The sequence below is a fragment of the Anabrus simplex genome, chromosome 1, assembly GCF_040414725.1.
Source record: "Anabrus simplex isolate iqAnaSimp1 chromosome 1, ASM4041472v1, whole genome shotgun sequence".
Lineage (NCBI taxonomy): Eukaryota > Metazoa > Arthropoda > Insecta > Orthoptera > Tettigoniidae > Anabrus > Anabrus simplex.
The window spans coordinates 606,092,198-606,119,674 of NC_090265.1; the positions used below are offsets into that span (position 1 = coordinate 606,092,198).

General features: G+C 41.0%; 1 protein-coding gene across 7 annotated transcripts in view; it reads right to left on the reverse strand.

The window, feature by feature from the left end:
- LOC136857197 (TGF-beta-activated kinase 1 and MAP3K7-binding protein 2) overlaps positions 1-27,477 on the reverse strand; it is a 517,262-nt gene that overhangs the window by 324,046 nt on the left and 165,739 nt on the right. For 6 of the 7 annotated variants that reach the window (XR_010858511.2, XR_010858512.2, XM_067135660.2 and 3 more), the window contains exon 3: positions 19,852-21,532. Coding sequence is in view for 5 of the 7 variants with exons in the window: in XM_067135660.2 (XP_066991761.2) it covers positions 19,852-21,532 (1,681 nt within the window). In the remaining 2 variants the exon portion in view is untranslated. Of the gene's footprint in view, positions 1-19,851; positions 21,533-21,977; positions 22,115-27,477 lie in introns of those variants that run through there. The other variant, XM_067135661.2, reaches the window with a different exon arrangement.

The window sequence follows — 27,477 nt, forward strand, 5'->3', positions numbered from 1 at the left end:
AAGGTACAGCCCCAGCATTTGCCTGGTGTGAAAATGGGAAACCACGGAAAACCATCTTCAGGGCTGCCGATAGTGGGGTTCGAACCTACTATCTCCCGAATACTGGATACTGGCCGCACTTAAGCGACTGCAGCTATCGAGCTCGGTGAATTAAATTTTAGGCCTTCCCCTAAACTACCATTTTCTCAGCGTGAATACAATTATTGATAGCCTAGATTGTAGCAACTTGTTCCCCAACTTTGCATACCCATTTTCTTTAAAATACGACCACTAATAACATAAATAGTTGAGAATTCAATTTTAGGCCTTCCCCTAAATTACCATTTCGCTCAGCGTGAGTAAAATGATTTATAGCCTAGATTGTAGAGGCTCATCCCCCGACTTCACATACCGATTTTCATCAGACCTCTAATAACATAAATAGTTGAGAATTCAATTTTAGTCCCTCCCCTAAACTACCATTTCACTCAGCGTGAGTAAAATGATTTATAGCCTAGATTGTAGAGGCTCATCCTCCGACTTCACATACCGATTTTCATTAAATTCTCTTCAACCGTTTTCTCGTGATGCGTGTACAGACAGACAGACAGACAGACAGACAGACAGACAGACAGACAGACAGACAGACAGACAGACAGACAGACAGACAGACAGACAGACAGACAGACAGACAGACAGACAGACAGACAGACAGACAGACTTTTCTTCTTACTATGGACGTGACCGATAGAGAAATACCATTATTTTCAAATTCTGAGCAATGTACAGACAAAACTCTTATTTTATATATATAGATGTGCTTAGCAGGGGGAAGGGGGAGTCTTGTGATAGCTATGGAAGTCAGGTGTTATGGCATGTCCCTCAATATAGCAATAAAAATGAATATGATAATGCTGAAAAATTTGGATTTTGTAGATATTTTAACATATTGATTTCCAGTACAACCTAAGTTACTGACGAGCGCGGACGTGTTGAGTGGAGGGTCCCGGTAGAGCGAGAGGGGAGCGCAGGAGTGGAGTGCAGGAAAGAAGTGAAGAGTTTGATGATGATGCTTGTTGTTTTAAAGGGCATAACATCGGAGGTCATCGGCCCCTGTTGGAACGAGATGGACATGATATTTAAAATTTTAAAATGTATCCACTGAAAAGAGTTAAAAAAAATGGTGATGAGAAAATGAGTATAAGATTAAAACAGCAGAGGATCTAATTCGTAATGCCTTATTTTCTAATAAATTAAGAGAAAATACAGGGAGAAAAGGAATAAGGCATTGCCTGGTAGTGCAGAGATATATACATAATTTACATTAGACGTTAAAATAACACATTAAAATACTCAACACAAACTAAAATGAAGTTAGTGGGATAAAAGCGCAATTGACACAAATACACGAGGACAAAGGACATCATTAGACACGATAAAACAGACCACTATCCCTCATTAAGCGGATGACGAGGTCTCCTGGCTGCTCGTCATCTCGCAAGATAAGGGAGATGGTACCCGGGAGGTTAAGACTACGGCGAAGATCGACCAGGTCCATACACTCCGTAAGGATGTGTACCACGTTAAGATGGTCGCCGCAGGTACACACCGGAAGGCGTTCTCCTTTCAAAAGATGCGAGTGAGTCACGATACCGTGGCCGATCCGAAGACGACATAATACCACGGCTTCCCTCCGCGAAGCCCGAAGGGAAGTCCTCCATACTTTCGTTGTTCCTTTTATCGCTCTCAGCTTATTGGGAAGTGGAATGGCCTGCCACTCCATCTCCCAATGGGACATAACCAGATGTCTCAGCTGAGAGCGAATATCACTTGCTGGAACCTTGAAAGGCAACGGGGGCAGTGTAACTGCCTCCTTGGCAGCCTGATCTGCTAACTCGTTTCCCTCTATGCCCATGTGGCTTGGGAGCCACAGAAACATGATTCTGATGCCGGCATCCGAACACCCGGCCAGCAGGTCCTGGATCCGCTACACCAGAGGGTGCCGAGGGAAACAGGTATCAATAGACTGGAGCGAACTCAAGGAGTCAGTACACACAAGAAAGTGTCGGCGCTCATTGTACAGTGCGTACCGCAGAGCTCCACAGATAACATAGAGCTCTGCTGTGTACACACTACAGGTTTCCGGGAGAACATAAAGAAACCTATCATTGTCGACAACGAACGCACAGCCCACCTTCGTATCTGTCCTTGAACCATCCGTGTAGACGACGACTGAACCTGGATAGCGGCCAACAACGGACAGGAAGAGCCTCCGATAAATCGAAGGGTACGTGTTTTCCTTCGGGCCAGTGTGCAGATCCAGGATTATTTCAGGTCGTCGAACGACCCACGGAGGTACCCCACTTGGTTGTCCGACAAGGCAAGGAATCGAAGGTACGTCAAACAACCTGTAACTGCTATCCAAACGTATTCCAATTGGCCGCGTTGCTCGAGGACAAGCAGTGTACAGCAAGCGATTGACATTGTTGAACACGCAAGGATAGCTTGGATGAAGTGGCATCTGTCGCAAATTAGCAGCATAGGTAAGAAGCATTTGCTGGCGCCTCAGATGTAAAGGCGGCACACCAGACTTAGCGAGCAGGTTAGCTATGGGGCTTGTTCGAAAAGCTCCCGTCGCCAAACGAATCCCGCTGTGGTGGATGCTGTTCAGCTTGGAAAGGACACTTGGTCTTGCTGTGCCATGTGCTGCACTGCCGTAGTCTAACCGGATAAAATATGTGCCCTATAGAATCGTAGGTGCACTGTGCGATCCGCTCCCCAATTAATGCTGCTAAAGGCTAGTACACACCTAGCGACAAAGTCGCGGGACATTGTATGGGGACAGTTGGGAGACACTGTCCCTAGACTGTTGCGATACAATGTCCCGCGTCCACATCTGTAGAGCACCACAGGAATCGGCGCGACATGGCGCAAGAAATTGCTTTATGTACTTTTAATTTTTGTGCTTAAACTATTTATTGTCCGTACAAAGAAAAAAAAAAGAAAAAAATTAGCGGTACTGGAGGAGAAATCTTTTTCGGGTGACATTGCCGTCGACATTAATCGTCTTGGAAGATTGAAATTAGAAGATGGCATGGAATATCGTAATTTTGAATGGATGAACTCAACCGATTTTGAAATCCTTTTGTAAATGGTTGAAGGAAAGATTTTAGAGAACCAGACTGTATTTCGGGATACCATTTCTGCTTCTGTGAGGCTAGCTGTCACTCTGCGGTTCCTTGCTAGGGGTGAATCTTTTTTGTTTTTATGTTTGCTAGTTGCTTTACGTCGCACCGACAAAGATAGGTCTTATGGCGACGATGGGACGGGAAAGGGCTAGGAGTTGGAAGGAAGCGACTGTAGCCTTAAGGTACAGCCTGGTGTGAAAATGGGAAACAACGGAAAACCATTTTCAGGGCTGCCGACAGTGGAGTTCGAACCTACTATATCCCGAATACCGGTGAATCTTTTACCAGCTTAAAGTATACCTTTCGAATTTCAAAACAAGCTATTTCACGTACCGTTTCAGAAGTCTTTGAGACCCTAATTACTTCTCTGAAAAAGGGGTGTAAAGGTAAGATATAATAAAAAAATTATTTACCTACTATATACGTAATTTATTTATATCTAATAATGAAAGAAATGTGTGTCCAAAATAACTCAATATTGGTAACAATAAATTGACTCAATACTGTCCGCGCTAATGAAAAAAAAATGCTGAACATAATAACTAATAATAACTAATAATGAATGAATTATTTCCCCCATCTTACGCAATATTGGCAACAAGTTTAGTGGTATTTCATCATTTAAAAGCGGTTAAAAAGTATGTATTGTTTGGTCTTGTCCCATCGCATCTGAATCTGGAGTAGGGACACTTCCGGAAGATAGTGAAAAGGAACTCGAGTAGACTGAGTGATTGATATTTATGCTACGGGTTGTTGTTGATGAACTATTGACTGGATGGGTTAATAAGTCCAGCGTTGCCCAAGTTGACTGGTCTGTGCTGTACTTTCCCATTTGCAATTTAATTATTATATCATCAATTTTACGCTGAGATAATGAAATTTCCACTGGACTCTTTCCGCAGTTTTTTAGTTTATAAGCAATATGCTCACCGTTAACCGAAAATTCATATATTCGAGCAACCGCCTCTGTAAATCCTCAATAATTTTTAGAGTAGATTCCATCGCAAAACAACAGAACACGAAACACAACACAACAGCAACAGGTGGCGGCTATCTGCACACTGGCATCGGCGTGTCCCGGGACTTCGTCTCGCGACACGTCCAGACTACACATGTTGCGCAAAATTTGTATCATGTATCCCATTTCGAATGGGAGACCTGCGACTTGCAACTTTTGTATTGCGACAGTCCCAAACACGGAAAAATTGTCGCAGGACATCCCCGGGACTTGTCGCGATACACGTGTTCCGCGACTTTGTCGCTTGGTGTGTACTAGCCTTAAGAAACTTCAAGAGATTAAGCCCCTTGGTGCATTGCACTTTTAGCTGCCGCACGTGTGGCTCCCACGATAATTTACTATCGAAAAGGAGCCCAAGAAATCGGTAATTGTCAACAACTGGAAGAACGACATTTCCTAAATAAAGCTCAGGATGGGGGTGAAGAGCACATTGACGACAAAAGTGGACAACACAGGTCTTTGCGGCAGAAAACCGAAAGCCCTGTTCTAAGGTCCACTGCTCCACCCTCCTAATAGCTTGCTGTAATTGTAGCTCTGCGACTGCCATACTGCACGAGCTATAGTGCAGAGAAAAATCGTCCACATATAGCGACGGTATTACTGCTGGACCAGCAGCAGCGACAATAGCGTTTATGGCAATCGCGAACAGAGTGACACCAAGGACCGATCCCTGTAGGACTCCATTTTCCTGAACGTGGTATTGCGAATATGTCCTCCCTACTCGGACACGGAATAGACGGAGGGACAAAAAATTTGCAATAAATACCGGCAAGTTACCACGGAATCTCCATTGATGCAGGACTGAAAGGATACCATATCGCCATGGGGTGTCGTAGGCCTTCTCTAAGTCAAAGAAAACAGCTTCCAAGTGCCGTTTGCGGAGAAACGCATCCTGGATAGAGCTTTCCAGGCGTACCAAGTGGTCAGTGGTGGATCGAGCGGCTCGAAAATCACATTGGTACTCGGACAATAGTCCTTGTTTCTCCAGACACCACATGAGTCGGCGATTTACCATCCTCTCAAATAGCTTACACAGGCAGTTTGTAAGACAAATCGGTCTGTAACTTCCCGGATACTTAGGATCTTTGTCAGGATTGAGGACATGAATGACTATGCCCTCTCGCCACTGAGACGGAAAATCACCCTTTATCCAGATTCGGTTGAACACACGAAGGAGATATAGTAGAGTATCATCACTAAGGTGTTTCAACATCTGCTTATGGATGTTGTCCGGTCCAGGAGACGTGTCCTTGCAAAACGTGAAGGCGCTGCGGAGTTCCCATTCCGTAAAGGGCACGTTGTAGTCCTCTGAAGCTTGGGTGGCAAAACTAAGGTGATGACGTTCTGCCTCCCGCTTCAGAACAAGGAAGTCAGGATGGTAATTCCCGGAGCCAGATATATCAGCGAAATGACTAGCTAGATGGTTAGCAATCGCGAGATGGTCAGTGGCGATACAGCCTGCAATGGAAATTCCCGGTACAGGAGATGATCCTTGGATACCCGAAATCCGTCGAAGCTTAGTCCACGTTTGAGATGATGGAGTATGTGACGTAATAGACGACACATATCTCTCCCATGAAGCCTTCTTACTTTGTCGAATAAGAACTCGCGCCTTAGTGCGGAGTTTCTTAAATGTTACCAAGTTGGCCAGAGTAGGCTGTCTACGGTAACGCATATGAGCGCGACGGCGTTCTTTAATAGCTGCTGCTATTTCATCGTTCCAGCAAGGAACGAGTTTTCGGCGAGGAGTCTCCGAGAAGAATGGAATGGACTCCTCAGCAGCCGCAAGAATAACTTGGGTGATGTAAGTTATTTCTCTGCAATTCCACTGTAACAGTGCCATAGTGTGGACTATAAAAGGAGTGTTAGGTTATGAGCGACAAAATGCTCGCAAGCCTAAACACTATCAACATCTACAGAGGACAGCGCGGCATCCATCCCGTCATCAACAGACGGTGGGGATGCCGCGCAGAACTTCGACACCTTTCGGGGGCGAGCAGGTCCCCTACGACGAGAGCGCGCAGGTTTGGGAGCAGGAGTACCTCCTGGCGCAGACTCAAACCCCCAGATGGGGGGCATGACTTCTCCTTCGCAGGGGAAGTGCGAGAGCGCTCAGCAAGGGCACCTTTTCTTCGCTTTCTTTTCTGGTTTAGACGGGCTGGGAATTACCAGCCGGCACAGACTTCTGGTTGGTTGAAGGTGGGGTGGTCCCTCCCTTCGAGCTTTTACTCTTTGCGACGTTGCTGGGAGCAGCAACAGTCGCCTGGGGCGCAGCGATCAGCACAGGTGACGATGTTGTAAATGACGAACCTGGAAGACTCTGAGCTATCATGCTATAGTCGAGTGTATGGGCATGTGTATTCGTAGAATTAAACTTACGGCGCGCTTCCTGGTAGGAAAGACCATCCAGGGTCTTGATCTCCTGGATCTTCTTCTCACTCAGATATATCGGACAGTTCCGAACCCGAGGAGAATGAAAACCGGAACAGTTAGTGCACTTGTAGGGGGATGTGCACTCCTCCGCGCCGTGAGCTACTCGTCCACATGTACTACATACAGACAGATTCGAACAGCGAGATACCATATGTCCGAATCTCTGGCATTGATAGCATCGCATAGGAGGCGGGATGTACGGCCTCACATCGCAACGATAGGTTGTTACCTTGACTTTCTCTGGTAACACTGACAATTTGAAAGAGACAATGAAGACACCTGTGGCAACGTCTTCACCGTTGACCTTGCACATAATGCGCCGGACGTGTGTCACGCCACGGTTCTTCATGTCTTCCATCAACTCGTCGTCAGTGTTCAAAATAAGGTCGCGGTGAAAGATGACTCCGCGAACCAGATTCAAGGACTTATGCTCCTCCACTTTGACGGGGATTTCGCCAAAGTGGTCACACTTAAGCAACTGATCAGCTTGCAGTGCTGTACGAGTCTTCATAAGTAAACTACCGTTGCGCATTTTCTTGAGGTCCTCAAGTTTGCCGTAGACGCCTTCAATGTGTCTACTAAACATAATCGACTTTACCAGATTAAAATCATGCCCATCGATTCTGGTAGCGACCAGGGAAGCTAGATCCCATTCCTTCACGCTGCGCATGTTCGCAGGGAGTTGAACCTCTCAGGGAAGCAAAAGTTAAAGACTTAGGTGGGGGACCACCTTGAGAGAGCCGACTTCGTTTGCAAGCCATGCCCGAAAACTTCCTCCCCGAATGCCACCCACTCCGATCAGGGGTCTCTGTAGCCGAACCAAGCAGCCAAGGCAATACCCACCTGGTCATAGCAGATACTGCCCGGGGTCCGATGTTGGACGATGCCTAATACGGGATGACTGAGGCAATGAGCACTAGGAATCCCTCCAGTCACCCGCAATAGCATGTACCCCATAGCGTCTACATAGCACTAAATATAGAGAAAAATAAAATAATAATAATAATAATAATATGTCCTTCTGGCATTCGGCTGTGCGGGGACCTGTGTTGTCAGGCGGATACTACTGCCAAGGTACATGGCGCTCCCACCCGCAAGAGTCCTGGGTGGTTAATTGCGGGCTTTTGGGCGTAATCGCACACGTAAGAGGCCCATCTCCGGGCAGCACGCACATCAAAATTTGGAAATGGTCTACATCTGACCCTCGGAAAAAATAAATAAAAAATAAAGAGGGGACCATGGCCACATGATCCTTTAAGTCGCCTTCTACGACAGGCAGGGATTACCTGTGAATGTATTTAACCCCTCCCATCCACAGGAGGTCCAACACATTATACCAAATCGCAATCCATATCCGCGCCTAGGTCGCCCCTTTTAGTCGACTCATACGACAGGCAGGGGATACCGCGGGTGTATTCTTCATGTGCGTCCCCCACCCGCAGGGGGTTAGTGAAGAGTTTATAGATAATGATTGGTGTGGAGCAATACAGGGCGATCATAGGAAGTTGGCAGGGAAGAAAGAAGTGAAACCAGCAGGGTGTGGAATGGAAATGGGAATGAAAAGAGAATTGATGCTGACAGCGGTGGTGATTATAGTAATGCTATGGATTGGGGGAGTTGAACTGAACCCCGGTCCGACTTCCAGTGGAAAGATGAGTTGGGAAGACGTGGAAGCAATCAGAAGGGTAGTAAAACAGTTCGTTGAAGAAGTCTGCTCTTTCGAGCAACTAAAAAGTATGATACAAGGACAAACGAGGGAGTTCGACAAAATGAAGAAATGGTTCCAAGAAAGGGCAGACGACACAACATCCCAAGTGAGGAACAATGCCGAAGAAGTTGAAGCATTAAGGGAGAAAATAGGACGATTAGAAGAGGAGACGCTGAAACTCAAAGCAGAAGTGGAAGCCAGTATTCAAAATCGAAGGAAGAAATGCCTATTTATACATGGCGTACCTGACGAGAAGAGGGAGGACAAAGTGCTCACAATTTATGAAGTGGTGGACTTAATTCAGGGGAAAATGAAAATCAATTTTAGCGAAGTCGACATAGACGATGTGCAGAGAATAGGGAAAGTTAGAGGTAACAGGCCTATTAAAGATCAACTGCTTTCCACGTTGATGGCCGATATTGTGATTGGAAATGGGGGCAACATTCAGAGAGAAAAAAATATGGATTAAGAGGGACGTGGGAAGTGAAGGGATCAGGAATCCAAAAATTCTCAAGAAACATATGATACGAGATAGACGCCAAAGATTGAGAGCAGTTATCAGGGGACAGTTTCAGTAGTAGTGACAAATGGCAGCTGGAGCAGAACTTGGCATGTGACTAAACTGATGGACCTAGAAGAAAAGATGAAACAAGAGGAATTAACGGAGAGGAGTATAGTGATTAGTGGGGAAGATAGACAAGTTATAGACAGCAATATTGGAGAAGACGGGGAAGGCAGTAAGGAAAATAAGAGAAGCAGTAAGCTGAGAGAAGAAAGACAGGGAGAGGTGCTAAGTGAAAGTGTGATCATAAACAGTGATAAGGAAGGAGTAGTGGATAGTGGGACGAGAATAGGGAGGTCTAGGGATACGGCTATGAACACAGCTAGAGACAAGGAAAGCCAGCAGAGTGGATGCAGTATAGAAACGGAGGCACAGAGGAAAAAGGAATGGTCAGAGGTAAACATGAAGAGATTAGAGCTGTATATGAACGGAGGGAGGAGCAGAAGCTTAAGTGACATTATGAGGGTATTGTAACAAGAAGCAAAAACGCTAATAAAGTTAGAAGTAAGCGAATAGTTGCAGAAGCTAGGATGGCAACATGAAGAGTGAGAGTGGTGTCTTTATGTTAGTTGTACCGAGCTCGATAGCTGGAGTCGCTTAAGTGCGGCCAGTATCCAGTAATCGAGAGATAGTGGGTTCGAGCCCCACTGTCGGCAGCCCTGAAGATGGTTTTCCGTGGTTTCCCATTTTCACGCCAGGCAAATGCTGGGGCTTACCTTAATTAAGGCCACGGCCGCTTCCTTCCACTTCCTAGGCCTTTCCTCTTCTATCGTCGTCATAAGACATATCTGTGTCGGTGCGACGTAAAGCAAAAAAAAAAAAAAAAAAAAGGTAGTTGTGTAAAGGTGTAATTGGTATGTAGTATGTAAGTTGAAATTAGCAAGCTGTATTTGGCTGTAGTGTGAGTGGTTAATTATTATAGTAGTTATAATGGATATAAGAGTACGGTATTAGAGTGAACAGAGATGTTGATCGTGATTTTGAAGGGTATATGTTTGGTAAGAGGTAACTGTATGTGAAATGTCTAGTGCCCTGTATGTGTATTAATTGTAAGTAAGCTAAGAGAGAAGTCATTTAATTGTAATTTAATGTAGAGTTTGCGAGCGGTGTAAATGGATTATTACGGTGTGTTATTAGGTAGATGTGGGTGGAGAAATGTGTAGAGGTAATTGTATGTGAAATGTCTAGTGCCTTGTGTATACAGTATAGTGAAAAATGATACGAGGAGGTATTTTAGTGTGTGTATATTAACTGTAAGTGAGCTAAGAGTGAGGAAGTCATTTAATTGTAATTTAATGTGGAGTTTGGGAGTGGTGTAACTGGATTGTTACAGTAAGTGTGTTATTAGGTATATGTGGTGGTAGGGTGGAGAAAAGTGTGAAGGTATTATGGTATTTAAGTAAATATGTTTAGGAGTTCGGAGTTCCACTGTGGTTGGTGTTTGGATGGTGAAATTATTGGTGAAATGTCCGGCTCCAGGGCTGAATGGTTAGCGTGCTGGCCTTTGGCCACAGGGGTCCCGGGTTCGATTCCCGACAGGGTCGGGAATTTTAACCATCATTGGTTAATTTCGCTGGTGCAGGGGCTGGGTGTATGTGTTGTCTTCATCACAATTTCATCCTCATCACGACGCGCAGGTCGCCTACGGGAGTCAATTCAAAAGACCTGCACCTGGCGAGCCGAACATGTCCTTGGACACTCCCGGCACTAAAAGCCATACGCCATTTCATTTTTTTTCATTGGTAAAATGTGATTTGGAGTTGTGTTTATGATAGGTATTGAACTGTATGTATTTATTAGTGATGTACGTAAAATGTATAACGATTGTGAAATATTACGTAGTAATGGTAAGGAAGAGGTTTAGAATGAGGTGGAGTTGCTGGTATAGGGTGGATGTATTTGTTTATTAGATTCAATGGTGAAGTGTGTTTTGGTGGTATGTTTACGGTTAAGGAGAGGAGGTGAATGAGGTGGAGTTGATGGTACATGATAGTAGATGTTTGTAGAGTGAACTTAATGGCGAAGAGTGTTTCAGAGGTATGTTTATAGTTAAGTTGGTATATGGTAATATATATCTGTATAGTAAATTTAATCTTTAGTGTGGGGGTTGATTTTGAGTAATGTTGTTTCGCAGAGTATTTAGTTGAAGAGTTGGAAAAGTTGGATTGCTTTCTTATTGCGCAGCTGAGTATGAAGTTGGAGCTCTAAGTAGTACAGTGCATGTGTGGTAAAACAGATAGGACAGCTCAGCAGATTAAGTGTAGTAAGGACATTAAGGGCCATTTTCTCCAAATCGAGTTAAACCTGCTATAAATTAAACCTGTTTAACTTTAGAACCTAGTGTAAACTTGCGTCCATTTTCTCCACCAATTTCTGACACTCGTTTAGTTTAAACGACAGCTCGCCCGTTTAAATTAATGATGTCAAGTTTGCGCTAGCGTTGGCTGCACTGAAGGGATAGTCGAAGGCATGGTCGATTGGAATTGACCAATCAGAGTGAAGTAATTCAATGACCGACATTTTTGTATTAATATCAGCTGTTTGTGGCGAATTAATGCTTTCGTACGTAGTGAATAAAGAAGAAATTCGGCGTGATATTAGCGTTACTGATAAATAAATTGTTTACATTTGTGCGAAGTGTTGTGTCGTATAATTTTAGCCATTGCTGTCTACAATTTCTTGAAACGCACTTTTATTTCTTATTTTTCTCTGCCATGCTTTAGGCCTACCGTGGGCCTAATATGTGTCTTTTGATGTCTGTACTGTCTTACGGAACACACGGGAACGATGAGATATTAAATTCCTAGTCTTTCAGCAATACGGTATTCCTTAACTCAGAAAATCAACATTTATGTGAATTTCAAGTAAACAAATTCGAAGCATGCTCGGGATCTATCTCCTATTAAAATCCATCGCCCTCGGCCGGGATCAATCTCACAAACCTCGGATCCAGCAGACAAACCACTGAAAATATATTATTTGGAGATGTATTACTTGATTCTATATTCGTTTATAACATAACCAAGTTCGCAATATGTCGTACTGTATGCATAATACTCTTCCCCCTATTGCATTAATATTTCTTTTGCTGGTATGCTGGCAATAGTTACGATGAAACATATTATTATTTTTCTGATCCTATAAATATATAATCTAGTGATTAGAAATTGTATACCACCAGCTCTCCTGCCGTGCCAGAGAAACATTTTATTATTTTTCTGATCCTATAAATATATGATCTAGTGATTAGAAATTGCATACCACCACCTCTCCTGCCGTGCCGGCCAACATTCTGATGGTAAAAATATTTTTGATGAACTGGATTTGAACCGTCTAATCAGCTTTGGACGATGCTGACCTAACGTTTTAACGACCATAGCCATCAGATACCGCATGGGGAGAGGACGTATCACAGCTCTTATGTAGGAATATTTTTATGCTTCACATTACAGTATTTATACCCCCAACAGTATTTTATATAATATTATAAAAAGACTTCAATTTAAGGCCTGTGGTCCCCGTCGTTAATAAGAAAATTACCTGCTGCATAATATCTTATAATATCTTAAAGCAACCAGAATCATTGCTTCTAGCGGAATAGCATTATTTCGTGCAGATGACGTTTTAAATGAATCCTTTGATACTAAACAATCCTTGCTGTTCGCTTATGAATTATAAATCCATCAAAATACTCCGTTACATCCGATTTTCCAAGATTGTAGACTTTTGTTGGAATGTGACTTCTTAACCTCACTTGAATATCAAAATCATTTCCTATTTAACCAAAGACTTCAATAAATTCTTCCATTTTTCTAATGCTAATACTACGTTCTAATTTTAGTACGTTTTCTGTTAAAGTACTGCAGCACTAACCCTTCTACTAGGAAAATCACAGATACGTTAATAAAATGTCAAGAAGGTTGAATATAAACATCAGTTTAAACCTACAATATAGAAGGTTTAACTTTGAACCAAGTTTAAACTTGAAACAAAGTTTAAACCAATATGGGAAAAATGAATGTTAGTTTAAACTCAGACTTTAACCAGATTAAAATAAACCAAGTTTAAACTCATTTGGGGAAAACGGCCCTAAGTAATTTAAATGGTAGAGGACTGCCCTGTGTAAACATAAAAGTCAGCGCACTCGGCGGAAAAGGTGATCTTCCCAGGGTTCGCTAGGAGTGGCATTGTATTGCCAGACTGGCTTACTCAGGCTAGCAAATCTGGGACATGTTGCGTAACCTTAGCAGGTGCGTAACCTTTCCAAGTTAACTGGTCAGCACCGACCTCCAATAAACGGTTTGCACTGCTGGAAGGAACTATTGCAATTATCCTATTAGTCCATATTTCCCATAGTCTCGTGAACCTCTTCGCGAGTCCTGGCAACCACTGTACATCTGGTCAGCATTAGAGATTCATGCAAGCGGTGGGCATCGCCCGGTGGTCCCATCCTGTTACTGTGAGCAGCCTTGCGGTCTCAAGTCGTGCCGGGCGGTGGTCGCTGCGTGAGAATACCGCTATTCTTATCATTGCCTGTTCAGTAGATCAGCATCAGTTGCTCATTTCATTTTAGTTTGCCTTATTTCATTTTTATTTTGCCATTTTAATTTTGCCTTTTTGTTGTCTGTTCATCCAATTGCTGTACTGACGTGGCTATCGGTTCTCCGGGAGGGAGTTTCCGTGGACCATTTGTCAGCAGATGCCGAGTATTTTACGAGAATTTATTTTGTGTGTGTGTTTGTATAAGAGCTTGTCTAGGTTAGGCATTATCATTTTTCTCCATTAACGGGTCAATAATGGTAGTAAATACTGTAGATCTGAAGGAAAATAAAGATAATTCACAAATACAGTGACTCGCATAATTATTCGGACAGACATGATTTATTATAGTTTTCTTTGTATTAGTGCTTTAAGTAATAATAAAGCACTCATATAAATTAGATACAAGTTTCTGTATGGAATAATAAAGCTAAACATCCATCATTCTTCTAATGAACACGTCTAATGAAAATATAATCATTAAAAACAAAATCAAAATCAAAACCAATATTGCACAAAATTATTCGGACACTTGCCGTTTTACTTATGGTCGTAAGGGTTCAGTATCTGGTGGGCTTTCCTTTCATTATAATTACTTCCCTGAGTCGACTTGGCATGCTCTGCACTAATTTCCGGATGTAATCGGGAGATATCCTCTGCCACTCTTCTTGAAGTCCATTTTTCAATTATTCTCTAGATGTGATTGTTGTTTTACTTATTTCTTTATCCAGTTTGTCCCAAAGATTCTCAATCCCATTCAAGTCTGGTGATTGAGAGGGAGGATGAAGCACCTTTGCGCAATTAAACAATAACCACATCCTTACATTCCAGGCCATATGCTTTGGGTCGTTATCTTGATAAAACTTCAAATGTTCACCAATCCCCATCTTTTCGACACTCTTTTTCATATTGTCCCTCAGTATTTTAAGGTATTGAAAGCGGTCCATTTTACCCTCAATAAAAACCAATTCACCAACTCCATTCGCCGACATGCACCCCCACACCATTACATGTCCACCACCATGCTCCACAGTTGCTTTCAGATTTTTGTCTTGAAGCTCAATATTAGGACACCGCCAAACTGTTAATCTGCCATCAGATTAAAATATGTTAAATTTACTCTCGTCAACAAATATAACGTCATTCCACCACTCATTTATTGTCTTCTTTAACATGCTCTTTGGCAAACAGCATTCTCTTTCTTCGATTTACTTGATTTATGAAGGGCCGTGAAAGTTACCTCTTCTGAGCACTCTCCATATTGTTTCGGGATGCACTTTTTTTCCGGTGTCTGCGGCAATCTCCGTAGCAAGTTTTGGAGCACTTAACTTGGGTGCCTTTTTCATTTTTTTCTGATGATATAACACTCTTCCCTCACAGAAAAAAGTTCTTGGATGTCCCGTATGCGGTAGATGTCAATCCTATCTTCCTCCCGCAATCTTATGACAATATCAGAGATATCAGAGACTGTACTTTTCATCATTTGTAACATTTCAGCAATTTTACGACAACTTTTACCTTTAGCATGGTGAAAAATTACTAGCTGCTGCTGTTCGATTGTGCTCTCTCTTCCTCTGCGGCCCATTTTCCCCTACGTTGTACACAGCACTCTAACACACTGAATGTTTACGTTCGCACTGTCCGTAGCTTTTTTACATACGACCTCTGCACGGCAACTGACTTTTGTCCGAATAATTTTGTTGAAGCACGTTAACTGCGTTCTGAGGTTCCGTGATCACTGGTTCTCTCCTATTTTCTAAAAGTACACATTTGAATGTCGTGTTGAATCTGTCAAACTGGGTTCTATCAGAAACTAGTTTGCGTGTACGATATTTTCTCTGAAATACAGGGCCAGTGTGTAGCAAAGTCTATAATTACTAACGTGTCCGAATAATTATGTGAGTCACTGTATATTGATTTCAAGCTGTAGAGGTGGGTCACAGTATCCCAATTACATACCACGAAATGTAAATACAGTATGTAATGCAAATTTCATTCTCAAGAAAATTATGGGAGGAGCAGGTGGAACAAAGGAAAATAATGAAAAATATATCCTGATACTAGAAAAAAATGCACTCATCATGATACAAAAAATCCCATGGCGCAACAGCCCTGATGGGCCTTGGTCCACCAAGCGACTGCTGCTCAGCCCGACGGCCTGCATATTATGAGGTAACGCATGGTCAGTGCGACGAATCCTCTCGGTCGTTATTCTTGGGTTTCTAGACCAGGGTCCGCATCACACCGTCAGATAGCGCCTCAACTGTAATCAATCGCGTAAGCTGAGCGGACATCGAACCAACCCTCAGATCCAGGTAAGAATCCCTCACCTGGCCGGAAATGGAATCCGGGCAAGAAACAGACCACAGGGCCGGCTCATCACCGACATAAGCAAATCTATAACGCAACGCCTCAATAAATTCCATCTAACCTCTGTGGACTGAGAGTTTTCAATGAAGTTATCAGTTTCTTCCCACTTGAAACAGAGTATCAGTTTCGAAAACCTGAAGAGTCAATTAGAGACGATGCCAACCGAGAATATCCGATCACATTTCAACGTGTTTTTTTTTAATTTACTTCTTACAATTCGCTTTACGTCGCACCGACACAGGCTGCCGGCAGTGAGGTTCGAACCCACTATCTCCCGAATGCAATTTCACAGCTATGCGACCCTAACCATACGACCAACTCACTCGGTCGTTGTATTTCTGGTAATTCTAAAATCTATCTTAATCTGAGTAAATGCATTTTCCTTATGATATCCAGCAATACAGATGTCTAGAGATTCAACTATAGTTATATAGGGATAAGGTAACAGTTTGACATGAAAGGTCTTACTTATGAAGTTCGGTATCTGAGTGAAATATTCAATGAGCATAAAATAAGGAACCTGACATACAACTTGAGGTAAACGAAGAACCTAATAAACTGATTTACTGCTACTTCTGTCTTTCAACTTTTAGTGGTCTTAACAAGACGCCGAGGGTCAAAATCATAGCGTACACTGGGTTCTACGTACGAGTAATTCTTTCGCATTCAATCAATACCATTCATTTGAATAAATACGGATACGGACACATATATACATACATACATACATACATACATACATACATACATACATACATACATACATAGCACAAAAACGTATTTACACAACCATGTGACCACCTACTCAGGCGATACTCATCTAATACTCTGGGACAAAATTGCCAACCGAAGTTGAGTGGCTTGATGATGTGTCGAAGGAATCTTTGTCAGCCATTCTTTAGAGATCTTCAGCTCAATCCAGGAAGATTCAAGGACTGTACCTTATAAGAACTAGACTATCTACGTAATAGTTACTACTGTTCAGTAAGTCATACCCGTAAACTGATAATGAAAAACTTCACTGACAGCAAATGAAAGACTATACAGAAAGTGAGCCCGACTGCCAGAGGGAACCGATATTCACAAGGTCAGTAACTTGACATATTTCCTAAAAACTTTCGTTTTCGCTCGGTAGTTATATATCCTACTTTATTTATACCGAATATGTATACACACTTTCGATTACGAAAGGCTTAATGTCGCCATCCGATGGACGAATTACCATCAACAGCGTCGTATGCCCTCACTCCGTACGAGCACGGCGGAGAGGTTTGGAATTTAATCCAGGCTTTTGGCACGCAATCTAGTGATTAGAAGTTGTATACCACCACCTCCACTACCATGCCGGCCAACATTCTGATGGTGAACATTTTTTCGAACAACGGAACTCGAACCGTCTAACACGGTGTCAGACCGTTTAGACTCAACGCCTTAACGATCATGGCCACCATTCAAGACAAAAACAAAATGAGGCGCTCTCGCCGCCAGCCCTCGGTTAATAATAAAGAAATGTAAGAGTATATATGTGTGTGTGTCCTCGTCCCTGCTATACCCAGATATTTGTGCGGGGTGGGAGAAGGGGCATATTTAAGACTGGTTATTCAAATGTTATTTACTGATATTATAGATTATTATTATTATTATTATTATTATTATTATTATTTATATAGTATATTGTCTTATATTTCAATTATAAAAGAGAAGTTCACATGTTCAAGGGAGGAGTAGATTAGGGGATTTAAACCCGAGAACCCCGTCCCCTCCTCGCGTGCATCACTGATCCTAGTAAAAACGAGTGTGTGCTAATCAAGCATCTTAATAGTTAAAATATTCAACCAATTTGTTGACAAGAGGTGTGATGGTGCTAAAAAAAAAAATTTATATTTGTCCCACGAACAAGGAACAATTGTTTTGCGTCAGCGCAGCTGAGATTTGCGTCATGCGGCAATAATAACGAATTGTTCGAGCCGTTGGTAAAGTTTCAAAAAGTAGAATCTTCTACTTTTCCAGTCGAGCGCCCTAATATTGTACGGCATATTGCTTAGGGCGTTTGTTTTGGCATTGCTCCAACACCAAATGTGGCTGCTATTTTTGGAAACCACACTGAACATGCCAAGTTAGCAAGCACACCGTTTTCATCCGCTACCACTACCACGCATTACACACACACACACACACACACTGGCGTCCATTCAGTAGCACTACACCGCCTCGTTTCGACTCGCCTATCCTCGTCTCTCCACGCCTGACGCAACAATGCCTGCTAGTTCTGGTTGGAATCACGTGCGGGATTCCCACGCAAGTACAGGCGCAAATAGACGTGACAGGCAAAATGATGTTGGACGTCACATAATTGAAATAGCACTGCATCCTGGAATTGCAATTTGTTCGTTAAGACATGAAGACATCCTACAGTAGACAATAGCAATATACCTTTCATCCAGGTGTGAATAAGGGATGTGCTATTACAGATGACAAATTTATGAACTATCATGAGATCCTCATACAAAAAATCTAAATGCTTCGTTCCTTTCTTTCTTTCTTTCATTCTTTTTGTATTTTTGAAGCCAATGGAGAAAATTTTGTAAAGGTTGTCTACCGTACAGCTGAAAACTAATATTACCTTCACAGCAATTTAAACCTTTATATGAAATCGCTAGGTTTTAGGCCAAGCTCTGTAATATTTCAAAAGATCCTTTGAATATACTGTACACTGTCATAATATAGAAGTCATTGGTAAGATTCCTAAAATTATGAGCGCTCGAGAAGTACGCTATTACATTACTATTTGACTTCTGTAAATTGTTAAAGGCTGCCAGTTCATTCTAATACTGATTAAACACCCCTTGCAACATACAGTACAAGGGGGAGACCTAGCTCAACACGGGAAAAATAGGCCAATATTCATTCGATTGTTATATATGCTACAAACGTTGTTGACAAATGCTGCACATACCCCAGGATTAGCATGCTTAAGAGCAATCAGAAGCAACTTCAATAATGTCAAAATTCTAATTATAACATTTTAAAATAAAATGTTCAAAATTTCCAGCCTTTTTAACGATATATCACGGTTTCCTTCATAACTCTCTCACTGATTCACGGATAATTATGATTTTTTCAGAGTTTCCTCCCATAATGTTGCACTACAATCTGTACCTCATTCAGATCAATAGGATTTAAAATCGATTTTATATAACATTTTTATTTAAAAAGCTATTAATATTGTCTGGTGTTCGGAATAAAAACGCGACAAAAAATCCAAATCACAGTCTATGTTAATGATTGAGGTTCATTTTGTAGCTGGAGTTTTGATACACACTTTAAAAAAGGAAAAGTACGAAAATTCTTATAAACTTGGAATTTATAAGGGAAACAGTGATATACTGTTAAAAAGGCGGGAAATTTTGAATATTTTATTTTAAAATATTAAATTAAAATTCTGACATTATTGAAGTTGCTTCTGGTTGCCAGGAAGCATGCCAATACTGGAGTATGTGCAGCAATTGTCCTTCTGGTTGCCAGGAAGCATGCCAATACTGGAGTATGTGCAGCAATTGTCAACAACAATTGTAGCATATTTAACAATCGAATGAATATTAACCTAATTTTTTCCTTTGTTAAGCTGGGTCTCCCCCCTTAAAGGCTGCCAGTTCATTGTGGTTCAGAAGAAGGAGGTCGCAAAGTCAGATTGACTGATGTGTGTGATCGTGGCGGCTGTTGAGGGAGTGTAGACACAGAACCAGGAGTTTGAGAAGTAGTATTATTATCACCTCCCCAGTAATTCTGGCCAGCATAATGTGGTGCTGGTTGCAAATGTATCACATACAGTACAACAGAATGATTACCATACCCCTTCTGCTTAATGTACTTTAAAATAGAAGAACAACACACAACAAAGTATCTTCAGTAATTTCTATATCAATTGGTTAGTCAACTTTCAATGGATGGCCCCTTAACTTCTAAATCTAAACATATTTTATACATGGTTGGTTAGTTTTGGATTCATGGCAATTATACCCTGAGTTGTGAATATAAGCAGCTTGTTACTTACTCTGTGTAGCAACAGGCAAATGATCCATATGTATGGGCTCCAAATGGTCCAGTGATGTACTTTCCGATGAAGTAGTCGATCCCGTAGTACTTTCTGCAAGCGATGACGTAGGCCTTAATACTTCCAACAAAGGTTCTTCCCTAGACAATGATTCTCGAGTAGGAACAAACTGTGGCACTTGAGGCTGAACTTGAGGTGCTCGGCCTGGTTCATGGACCTGAGTACGCATGGCTGATACACTTCCTGCTCCACCTGGACCGATGCATATTTGTAGCTTAGATCGGTATCCTTGATTTGGATCATATGACGAAGTAGAGTACATCAGACTTGTGCCTCCAGAATGGATATCAATGGGTGGTTGTGGTTCAGAAGAAGGAGGTCGCAAAGTCAGATTGACTGATGTGTATGATCGTGGCGGCTGTTGAGGGAGTGTAGACACAGAACCAGGAGTTTGAGAAGTAGTATTATTATCACCTCCCCAGTAATTCTGGCCAGCATAATGTGGTGCTGGTTGCAAATGTATCACAGATCGTGCCTTTGGATGGGGTTCTCGATTGTCAGTAACCGTGCGAGTAGTCGACCCACTCACATTCACAGTCGAACTTGTTCTACCACTGTTAAGGCTACAGTTAACATTTACTTGGTAGCTATTTACTACAGTTCGGTCACCACGTCTGCAATCTTCTCCTTCATGAACATCTGCAGAATTATTTCCAGATGCATTATTCCTACAATTATTAATGTTTGGTTCACTTTGCCAAGTACTTGGCCCAACACCCTGATTAGCACCAACAGGAGAAGCCCTAACATGTCCACTATTATGTCCAGCACTACCTGGACTAGGACGGTTTAAGTTGTTGTTATTATTACTACTACTACTATTGTTATTATTATTATTACTACTACTCTGGAATGGTTCAAAATTACTCGATATCACTGGTGTGGATTGAACTTGCGGCTGATGTTGGAAATTAGAGTAATCAACATTCAAAGAAGTTAATCTACTGCAAGACTTATGAGCCGTCATAAATGATGCTGTATTACCACTCGGTAACACAGCAGGTGAAGGCCTAAGATGAGGTTCACTATTACCACTAAACCATTTATGGGGAAACAATGTATCCTCCCTCTGTGGAGTAAGCCACATGTCACTGGGAGAAAACTGCTTAGAATTTTTTAACACACTGGAACTTAAACTAGCACATTCTTGCAAAACTTGAGAGTTATTACTGGTAATACCTTGGCACAATACTTCAGAAGTATTTGCACACTTTTCAGCTTCTGTGTAATGGCACTTACTACTTCTTTGTACACTATTTTCTTCAACAGACTTTTTATCACTATGGGGTGGTAAAAATTTCAAATTGTCACTAGGTATGACTTGGGTATTTGAACTATGACTAAAAAGAGAAGATTCCTCTTTTTGAAAATGTGCACCGGTCACGTTCAGGTTTCTACTAAGTGGTGTATTTTCAACTACCTGACTTGCGAAAGAATCAGAACTACAACATGGTCGCCCTAATGAACACTTATCACACAGACTCAGATTCTGGAATTTTGCTGATAATGCACTTTCAGATTCTGAAGAAGACATCTTGAGAGATGGGGGATAACTATGAAGAAGGTAGGTGGCGTTTTCACGGCTTAAGATTGCCTCACATGTTCCTTTGTCATGAAAATTCTGTGAAGAAAAAAATAATACATATAAGTACATTTCTCCAACAATAGCAAAAAACAAATTGGTAATAAAATGAAAAATTTTAACACTGGAACATGTCATATCAATGTAAACTGAAAGTTCAATCAAACATTTAAAAATAAGAAACTATTCTTACTTTACAATTATTATGCTAAGCAAGTACATAAAGGCATTCCCTGTTCACTGAACTAGAAGCACATAAAAATATACAAGTTCTAACTATAAAGTTATTTTATTGTAATGTTTACAATCACCATATTTGGCATTTAATCATGAGTAAAAGTGGAAAACAATCTCTTGAAACAGTTCAACAAGATGCTCTTTTAATTTCGTATTAATGTTTTCAACATCATGTAATTTTTTTAAAAAGAGAAGTTTTATATATAACTATTACTCAACAGCTTACAACATCAAATTAAGAACACACCTGTGGTGCCATCAATTACATGTTATAGGTGCATCTCCTTGATTATTAACTGGTCAAGAAACAAATATCAAATAAATGACATGTTACATTTTCTTAGTGCCAGACAGAGCAAAGTAGCTGTATCCCCTTTAGAAAGAACATCTTGTCCAACTGAGAGCTTTCCAAGCAGTTGGCTGGTACAGTTCTGGCCACAGCCAATGAAGCTTGGCAACCTGTCAGCTTGCAAGCAGTTGCAATCTACTTGAACACATCAATGAACCTCTAACAGGCACATGGGAAGTAATTTCAGAATATTCAGAGCTCTGCAAGTACCTATGAAACATTTTGCACATAAGCTATGAATTATCCTGAAAAGTAAAAACACCAAACTTTAAGGGAAAAAGAATGTTAGGAAAATATTAGGACAACCACATTTAAGCGTTATTTGATTATGCTTTTTAAATTTTAAAAATTATATATTTCTCATAGTTCTTACTTAAAGTGGTCCTAAATAGATGCAAATCTCTACTTAATTTAAATAGAAAAATAAGTTCTAATTCAATAGTATCATTTTACACAACTCTCATAGAAAAGTAAGAGATATATAATAAAACATAAATTAACATAAAAAGTTCTAAACCACCATTACAGTTTTTAAACACAACTTCCTGTGTATTATTGTTAATATTCACCTTCACTGTCAAGATGTTGATTGTAAGCAGGCCATACATGAACATCTGAATTTTCAATGAGAAGTCAATATCTAGCCAAAGATAGAGAAACTTCTTTCTACTGAAGCACTGTTAGAGTAATCACTGCCAGCTGATATCATCATCATCATCATCATCATCATTTACCAAGTCCGCTTTCCCAGGTGTGGTATATGAGCCCCTTCCATTTTGTTCGGTCCATGAACCATTCTTCGTTCACAATCCGCTCCCAACCCTGTCCTCTCTCCTCTACATCCTTCTTCACTAAGTCTGTCCATTTTTCTCTGATCACATTCCAGAAGATTGGTTTTTTTTAAAAAAAAAGAGAGAATACTGATGAAGACTAGTTTCTCATTGTTCAAAATGAACGTATACATTTAAAACCTCATCTAGATAGCAAGAATTATAATGTTTTTGTGCATTATGCTTTATTACAATTTTAAAATCTGCACTTTTCTGACCTAGAGCAGTTCACAATACCTTTAAAGGTACCAATCATTGGTCTATTATAACATTATGCTTTCTATACTTTGTGGTTGCCCTATTAATCATTATTCTTTGTTGTTTGTTCAATTTGCTTTTTGTCACACCGACACAGATAGGTCTTGTGGCAATGAAGGGACAGGAAAAGGCCAGGGGTGGGAAGGAATTGACTGTGGCCTTGATTAAGGCACAGCCCCAGCATTTACCTGGTGTGAAAATGGGAAATTATGGAAAACCATCTTCAGGGTTGCTGACAGTGATCGATTGCTGATGTCTTATTATAGGCCAACTCTTTCAGATGGAAAAACGGGAGAGTCGGAGAGTCAAGGCTCCTTACTATCAACTGATGACAGAAGTAGTGTGTTTAAATTAAACGATGGTTTACCTCAAGGATGAGTCCTGGCTCCCCTTCCTTTCAGTCTGTACATATACGACTTCCCAGACACATCTTCAAGAAAATTCTGCAGATGACATTTGTTCGGTGGCTCAGTGTTCCAACTTTTTTTTTTTTTTGGCTTTACGTCGCACCGACACAGATATGTCTTACGGCGACGATGGGATAGGAAAGGCCTAGGAATAGGAAGGAAGCGGCCGTGGCCTTAATTAAGGTACAGCCCCGAAATTTGCCTGGTGTGAAAATGTGAAACCACGGAAAACCATCTTCAGGGCTGCCGACAGTGCGGCTCGAACCCACTATCTCCCGATTACTGGATACTGGCCGCACTGCAGCTATCGAGCTCGGTGCTCCAACTTTTATGACGCTGAAACTACTTTAGCCACTGATCTGGAAGCCTTGGATGTATACGTCAAGAAATGTTGCCTGCACCTAAAAAAAAAAACCAGTTATATCTACATTCCACTTTCGCAACATACAGTCTAATTACATACCAACAATCAGACTCCGAGGTCAAGTGTTGCCGTTCTGCAGTAGGCTACACCAAAATACTTGGGAATAATACTTGATAAAAATTTGACTTTCAAGTAACATCTCTCAAATGTAGCTGCTAAAGTTAAAACTTGAAATAATATTTTTCAGCAACTTGCTGGTACATCATGGGGAGTCAATATCATGTTCTAACATCAACAGCAGTAGCCTTATATTCTATTGCTGAATACTGCTGCCTCTCTTGGATCAATAGTGTTCACACTAAGAAGATTGATGTACAACTCAATCAGGCAATGCGCATAATCATGGGATGCATTCGGAGCACGAACACGCTATGGCTTCCTGTTCTCAACAACATTCCACCTCCAGTCCTAAGACGATCAGAAGCTCTCCTAAAGGTATGGAAAAAAATTCAGCAGAACCCCCAATTACCCATCCATCAAGATATTACAAACGTTGAACATCACCGACTAAAATCGAGGAAACCACCCTGGCGTACAGCAACCGATCTTGAAAGAACCTCTTTTCATGTTAACAGTTATGGAAAGCCCAGTGGGATCAGTCTTCAGTAGTCAATAAACATCTAGTAGAGAACCCTTCTAAACGTGTGCAAGGATTTGATCTTCCAAGCGACAGTGGAGAATCATCAATTGGATAAGAAGTGGACAAGGCAGATGTGGTTAACGATATCTACTGTGCAAATGGGGTTGGACTAATTTGGTGATAGCATTCTTTTATTTAGTGTAAATATAGTGCTGAGTTTATAAAACCTATACAAATACCAACGAGGAAAAAATGCCTACTTGCTTCGTTCCGGGATGTAAGTCTGGCTACAAAACTACAAAAGGTAAACACTTCTTCAAACCACCTAAAAAATGAAGCAGAATTTTCAAAAGGGAAAAAGCGATTCCCGAAAAGGACAAAAAGCTTTCTGATAAGTGTTATGTGTGCGGTCCACATCTTTCTGATGAATTTATTGTTAAATCAGATTAATTTGTAATACAAGGCGAAGAGGTAGAAATTCCTAGAGATAGATGGAAACTGAATAGTGGCGCTGTCCCTCATATATTCTCCAATTTGCCACAATATCTCACGAAACAATTAAACAAACGAAAATCCCCCGTAAGAGACAGCCTCCGAAGACGGAGGAAAGTTCAAGAAACAAATCACACAGGCTTCACCGCGAATTAAATTTCGATGCTTTTTTCTGACAGTGCTAAAAGAAATTAAATAGATACATACACAGCTAAAAAGACAATAAGTTCACTTAGAAACAAACTAAAGAGACAGGGACGTAATATAATGACTATCCGTAATAAATTGTAAATAGCTAATGCTAAGATTTTGTTGCTAGAAAAACAATTAAGAGATCTCAAATTCCAGTCAAATTATTCAAGTGAGCCGACATTAAGAAGAAAGCAAAAGGTGATTATTGACACCATGTTAAAAAATGTCAGCTAAGAAATAAGAAAGGGATGGTATATGATAATGAATTCCTTTTGGATAGTCTATTATTTAAAATTAAATCACCTAAGGGCTATAGACACTGTTTAAGGCATGACATGCCCCTTCCTTCGGAAGCTAACCTGCGAAAATTAGTTAAAAGTCTTAAGTGCCCTTACGGGGTGAACACCCATGCCATTAGTGCTATTGAGAACTATTTCTGCGATGAGAAGAGTGAAAACAATCGCACGGGAATTCTCATATATGACGAAGTAAAACTGAGAGAAGAGGTTCAGTTTAACACCAACTCATTAAAAGTTGATGGATTCGTAAATACAGGAGAACACACCCAAGAACACGGGAAAAATAAACTCTCAAATCAAGCGTTAGTGTTCATGTTTGTGCCCCTATTGCATAACTGGGTTCAACCGGTTGCTGTGTATGCAAGCCGAAATTCCACACCTGGTGATATTTTGTCACAAATTTTAATCCAGATGGTCTTACAACTGGAGCAAATTGGAGCCAATTATAGGTTTCACCTCAGACAGGAGTCAGTCTAATAAAAGGGTGTGGAAATGTTTAGGAATAAATGGAAAAGAAGGGAAGGTCGTGTGCTCTATTTCTAATCCTTTTGATTCTAATAGGATGCTGTACATACAATTAAGTGCACCAGAAATAATTTTCACGACAAAAGGCAAGTCTATTACAATAATGAAGTTGAAGACTTTAAATTCTATCGACAAGTTTTTTAAAATGGATAACTGCCATACATTTGCAGGTTTGAAAGTCTGCCACAAGCGAACGTCTGCACATATAGACCCCACTTCATTTCAGCGCATGAACGTGAGACTTGTTTTTCAGTTATTTAGTAAATCGTTGCAAATGGCATGAAGTTCTTTAGACAGATAAACTCGGAGGGATTTGAAGACAGCGAACCGACAGAAACGTTCAGAAGGGAATTAAACATACTAAAAGATGTATGAAATACTTCTACACCAGCAGGGGCTCTTTATAAAGATTCAGTAGGGCATCAAACCTTAATAAAATGGATAAATAACCTCAGTGTGGAGAATAATACTTTTGCTTCAGAAAGAACTCTCGAATCCCTAAGAGTAACAATTGAGAGCACCATACAGATGTCCGGGTATTTGTGAAATAATGGATTCCGATATGTGCTCACAGCCAAATTTAATCAAGATCCACTAGAACGGCACTTTGGTATACTACGCTCATTAAGTTGTAACGACCACCCTTCAACAATAGATTTTCCTAATTTACACATGTTGCAGTCTATTTGTATCCCAACCAAACTTGCCCTGTCATCGGGTAGTACTTGTAAGCCAAATATGAACTGAGATTGACATCATTCGTCAATCAAATGAGAACACTGGCTAAGAAGACAGAAGAGACAAATAAGGCTGTAGTAGAAAACGCACAAAATAAAATAAGACAGGCACTAGACTTCACTGAGAACATGGATGACCTCTTACCGGACTGGGAGGACAATTTAGGTCTAATCAACAGTGATAGCCGCAGTCTTGCAAAGGAGTGTTTGATTTATTATCTACGAGGATATATAGTACGCAATGTATCCAAGGTCAAAAAAGTCATAAATGTGTCAGCCTGCTTCACAGAAAGCCTACAGAAGAAATACTTGCCGCAGCCCTCACATTTATTAGGGACTATAGCAATAAATACAGCACTCACAGCACTTTCCTCAACCACAAGTTGAAAGTGTAGTGGAACAAAAACCCTCCTGTGAACATAGTCTATGGGGCGATATATTTTACGAGTGTTTGGACAGTCTGCACAGTATCACTATTAATTCAAAAGAATTAGGATGCTGCGATGACCATGTTGCGGACATTATCCCTATACTTGTTACATTATATGAAATGTCGATTTTCAAGACTGATGAGAAAGGAACTGAAATCTTCTAAGACCACAAAGTCTACCCGGAAGCTATCTAAACTATCTGACAACTGACTTCTGGAATGGT